Source organism: Helianthus annuus, chromosome 3 (genome assembly GCF_002127325.2).
Source record: "Helianthus annuus cultivar XRQ/B chromosome 3, HanXRQr2.0-SUNRISE, whole genome shotgun sequence".
In the NCBI taxonomy this organism is placed as follows: Eukaryota; Viridiplantae; Streptophyta; class Magnoliopsida; order Asterales; family Asteraceae; genus Helianthus; species Helianthus annuus.
This window is the reverse complement of record NC_035435.2, coordinates 95,607,131-95,611,520: the sequence shown is the minus strand read 5'-3', so window position 1 is coordinate 95,611,520 and position 4,390 is coordinate 95,607,131. Positions and strand designations below refer to the sequence as shown.

The 4,390-nt window shown below is 38.2% G+C and overlaps 1 protein-coding gene across 1 annotated transcript; it reads right to left on the bottom strand.

Annotated features, from left to right (window-relative positions):
- Window positions 1–253: 253 nt before the first annotated feature.
- Window positions 254–3,470, bottom strand: LOC110931899 (subtilisin-like protease SBT3). The gene is made up of 3 exons (XM_022175270.2): window positions 2,429–3,470; window positions 1,475–2,188; window positions 254–862 (listed from the first exon to the last, which is right to left on the bottom strand). The coding sequence occupies exons 1-3, from the start codon at window positions 3,468–3,470 to the stop codon at window positions 324–326; spliced, it is 2,295 nt and encodes a 764-aa protein (XP_022030962.1). The 3' UTR covers window positions 254–323.
- Window positions 3,471–4,390: the final 920 nt, after the last annotated feature.

Genomic DNA, 4,390 nt, shown 5'->3' with positions numbered 1-4,390 from the left:
ATTGCACCATGTGAGACTCTAACCCATGATCTCCATATTAAAAAGTCATGATATTACCTCCTCCCAAACCAATTGATCTAGTACTCATTAGTCTGTTTTCTTTGCTCTTTGCTGTTTTCTTTAACTTACTGTGCTTTTTTAATGCCTAAAAAAACTTCTGTAGCTTAGAAACCCTTGAAAGGTGAATCTTTCTTTTTCAAATTTTCAATATATAAAGACAATAAATTTAAAAATTCCATGATACTCGAATTGGACATCTGGAAGTGATCATTACTTATTTAAGCGTCAAAAGCAGCAGGAGGCTGCACCTTTTGTTAAACCATTTATGCACCTAAGGGGGGTCTGGAAGACGCGATTGCAGATACGATCGGACTTCTAACAACATGACTTCCATTTACCTCGAACCAGCTTAGGTATCCACAGTTACCAAAATACCCATAATAGGTCGGAGGAGCATCAGTTATGTCAACATCAACAGTCACCTCAAACTTAGCTGTACTGTATTTCCCTTCAAAAGAGATCACTGAAGGCTGGACAACAACGTTCATACCTGTGGGAGGAGTATCCACCACTGCTCGATATGAAGAACTTGACGTCCCGACATTTGTTAAAACTCTTTGAAAGGTGGAACGCGTGGTGTTAGTGTTGTTTAAGACCAGCATAAACGAAGGGTAGTTAAGATCAAGAGTAGCATTTGAACAATAAATCTCAGATTTTTTTGAAAAAATTTGGATTTGGTGTCTTGTGTAGTTCATTGCACAGAGATAGTTGATGTAGTCTTGTGGTTTGATGTCATAAATCAGCCCAGGGTCCATGGCATTGTTTGGGTTAACATGGCCAGCACCGTATTCCAGAGGGGTACCTTGTATTATTAGAGAGAATATATTGTTAGGGTTTATTGTAATTATTTGTACTTTAATAACTTATCAATAGTACACAATAATTTATAGCTTATGGGCTATGTAGCACGGGGACTCCATTTATGTAGCCGTACCCGTCTCAGGTACTTGTCGGAGACGGAAACGCCATGGGTACTCGTTGGGGACGTTTCCTAAACGTTTCCAATGTCGGGGACGTATCTGATAGAAGTATCCAGCACGTTACCATTTATTTTTAGGGTTTTAACCCTTTCAAATTCCACAACCGGCCATTAAATAAATATACCTATCATATTCGGCTTCTCTAATCTCTAAACTCTCAAGTCTCATCATCTCTAATTCTCTATCGATTGCCGATCTCTCACTAGATGAACCGGAATTTGAAAATGATTTGATTATTGATAATTAATTGCCTTTGGAAGATGTAGTATTTTTTGAATTTGTTTAATATATTTTTATTTTTTATATTTTTTATTGCCGTACCCGTATCTTGGAATTTTGAGTTTTGCCGTTCCTCGTTCCCGTATCGTCCCCGTACCGTGATCCCGTACCCGTTCCAGTGCTACTTAGCTTATGGGGTTTTTATTATTCAATACCTGGTTCGCCGAAGTTCATGTCTAGGATTATGCTTCCATTATTGTCAAGAATATCAGTTGTTGTCATCATCGCAGATCGAATTGCAGCCGGGCTCCAATCATGATGGGTTGATTTCAGTAAAGAAGCGATGCCAACGACATGTGGCGAAGCCATGGATGTGCCGGATACGAGTTTGTAATCACTGAGCAAATAATCATCTCCGATTGGTGCACTTGCTCTATTCGGCGCCCATGCGGCGAGGATATTGACTCCCGGAGCCAAGAGATCTGGTTTTAAGATCCATGGAGATCGCCTGTTGGGTCCTCTTGAGGAGAAGTCTGCTACTTGTGGAGCTGGCTTAACACCTAATAAGGTTTCACCATACTTGACGCTAATACTTGCGTTTTTTGTGTTGATTATGTAATTTTTTAACCGATGACCGACCTTCGGTTCGAGCACAACATACGGCAGATTGAAGTCTTTCGGCCGGAGAAATTTACTGTCGTCATACTCTGAAATGAAGATAGCTCCAGCAGCTCCACTAGTTTCCAATTCAGTTTGTGACATTCCATCACAGAAAATGTACTTGCCTTGAACATCTTTGGGATCAAGAGAACCATCATCACAAGCTTCTTTGCTTTTGTTTCCATATCCATAGTAGATAGGAACCCCCTCTACCAATAGATTTTGGGGGAAAACAGATTTCCCAATTAGGATTCCATAATTCTGATCACCTGGCATAACATAAGTAACAAAATCTCAAGTTTTTGATTAAATTAACTAAAATTGAAAATAAAAAAAAAATTAACAAAGTAGCGTATTCAAATTTTATTTTAAAGTTACTGGAAAAGAAAAAAAATTATGATGTTGAGTCCAATCCCTCTAAAAGCATAAAAACAAAACATGCTTCAAAAGCATCCTAAAAACGCTTATAAGTTTCCTAAACCGCCTAAAATAAATAAAAATAATCTCACCTGGCGTAACATAAGCCACAAAATCTCGGTCTATTGTTCCTGCACCAACAGTGGTGATCCATGGAGCTCCATTTAGCATAGTGTACCGATGAGGGCCAGCATTACCAGCTGAACAAGATACAAAAATCCCTTTTTCCATAGCTGCAAACGCTCCAATCGCGATAGGGTTTTGGTAAAACGGTGTCTCGTCGAACCCTAACGACAATGACATTAGATCTACACCATCTTCTATTGCTTGATCCATTCCAGCTAGTGTGTCACTTGCTGCTGCATCATATGAGCTGTCCAAGAACAACACTTTGTACATGGCTAACCGCGCTTTTGGTGCTATTCCGGTAGCTGTTCCCTTGGCGTAACCGAAATAATCAGCAGATTGTACTCGATTACCAGCCGCTGTCGAAGATGTATGTGTTCCATGTCCTTCGAAATCTCTAGGCGAATCGTAGTCATCTGTTGTTGAAATGTTTTCCTTTAAATGCTTCATCCCCTGGCTAAACGAACGCGCACCTATAAGCTTTTTATTACAGAAATTTTCGGCTTCACAAGCTCCACGCCAACGAGAAGGTATTTCCGACATTCCTTTGTCATGGAAACTCTCACTTTCTGGCCAAATTCCAGTGTCTATTATGCCAATAATCATATCTTCACCGAAACCTGAAATTGGCCACAACCCAGCATGTTTCTTTAGTCCCAAAAACTTAGGCGTATGCGTCGTGTGAAGTTGTCCAAGTTGATCCTCAAATGTTGCAAGATGGCCTGACATCTTTTCAAGCCGCTTGAGTTGCGATTTTGTGAGCACGGCACTGAAACCGTCCATCACATGGTTATATGTGTAGAGATGCTTTGCAGGTTCTTCATCTGATAATGATGAAAGTAAAGACGTGTACCAATTGTGGTGATTAGAGAAGGGTGATGGCATCATTGATTTGTCCATAAGAACAATGTAAGGTTGATAGTCATCTGATGAAGATGATCTTGTAAATGGTATGACAGTCAGAGTTAAAATAAAAAAGAAGAAACGAAGATTCATAGATTGTGTCATTTGGATCGAATATGTTGTGAAGTTACAACAAAGATATGTAACATATATAGTCCAGGTTGCCGAACGGTTGATGCCATTTCAGGAAATGTTGTGTTTTAACGTTATATTCGGCATGCGGCATTGTTACTTAGAACATATCAATAACAAAGCTTCAAGTCTGGACTTATGTGTATGGACAGTTCGATGAGTTGTATTCTGGAGATGCAAACCATGATATTAAGAAAACACTGGAAAAACTTATATGTACAGAATTATATATCAAGACAAAAAAAAAGATCTCAACTGAAAGAAAAGAATATATAAGTAGATGATAAAAAGATCTCAACTGAAAGAAAAGAATATATAAGTAGATGATACTTACGTCAAACAACAAAATAAAATATACATATTTACACGATTATAATCTCATTACTATACTGTAGATGAGTAAAAATGTATAAATTATCACACTTATAGGCCGATCTTTTTTTTTTCAATATGATGTTTTATAGTACTTTTACAAATGGTGTTAAAAATTTTTGGGTTTCACATTTGGTATTCGTTGTTCCTAACTCTGCAGTGATGAAAATTGATCCGGATTTAGCAACCCCAAGATTTTTATTTTTATTTTTGTCAAACAAATGTAAGCATTGTTGTGGGTGTCAAGTTTGTTGGTATCATCGTCATCAGAAACCCAGGACCATTCGGAACGGACGGTGTTGTGACCGCACACACAATCATTTTCATACAACCCACAATAATCACAGTGCATCATCATGAATCGAACAAAACTAACTTGTGAATGATAATGAAACTAACCGAAAATAACTTGTAACGAACTTGAACTTTGAATAACAATCACTTGTAATTACACGAACTTGAATAACTAACCGAACCGAAGAACAATGGGGATTTGCAGCCGTATATATTGAAACGAAGGG

What these genes read in the sequence shown, in the direction of transcription:
- LOC110931899 (XM_022175270.2), bottom strand. Translation starts at nt 3,470, where the DNA reads ATGACACAATCTATGAATCTTCGTTTCTTCTTTTTTATTTTAACTCTG. An exon ending in TGTGGCTTATGTTACGCCAG is followed by an intron (nt 2,189 to 2,428) that starts GTGAGATTATTT and finishes ATGTTATGCCAG; the next exon opens with GTGATCAGAATTATGGAATC. An exon ending in CATGAACTTCGGCGAACCAG is followed by an intron (nt 863 to 1,474) that starts GTATTGAATAAT and finishes TAATAATACAAG; the next exon opens with GTACCCCTCTGGAATACGGT.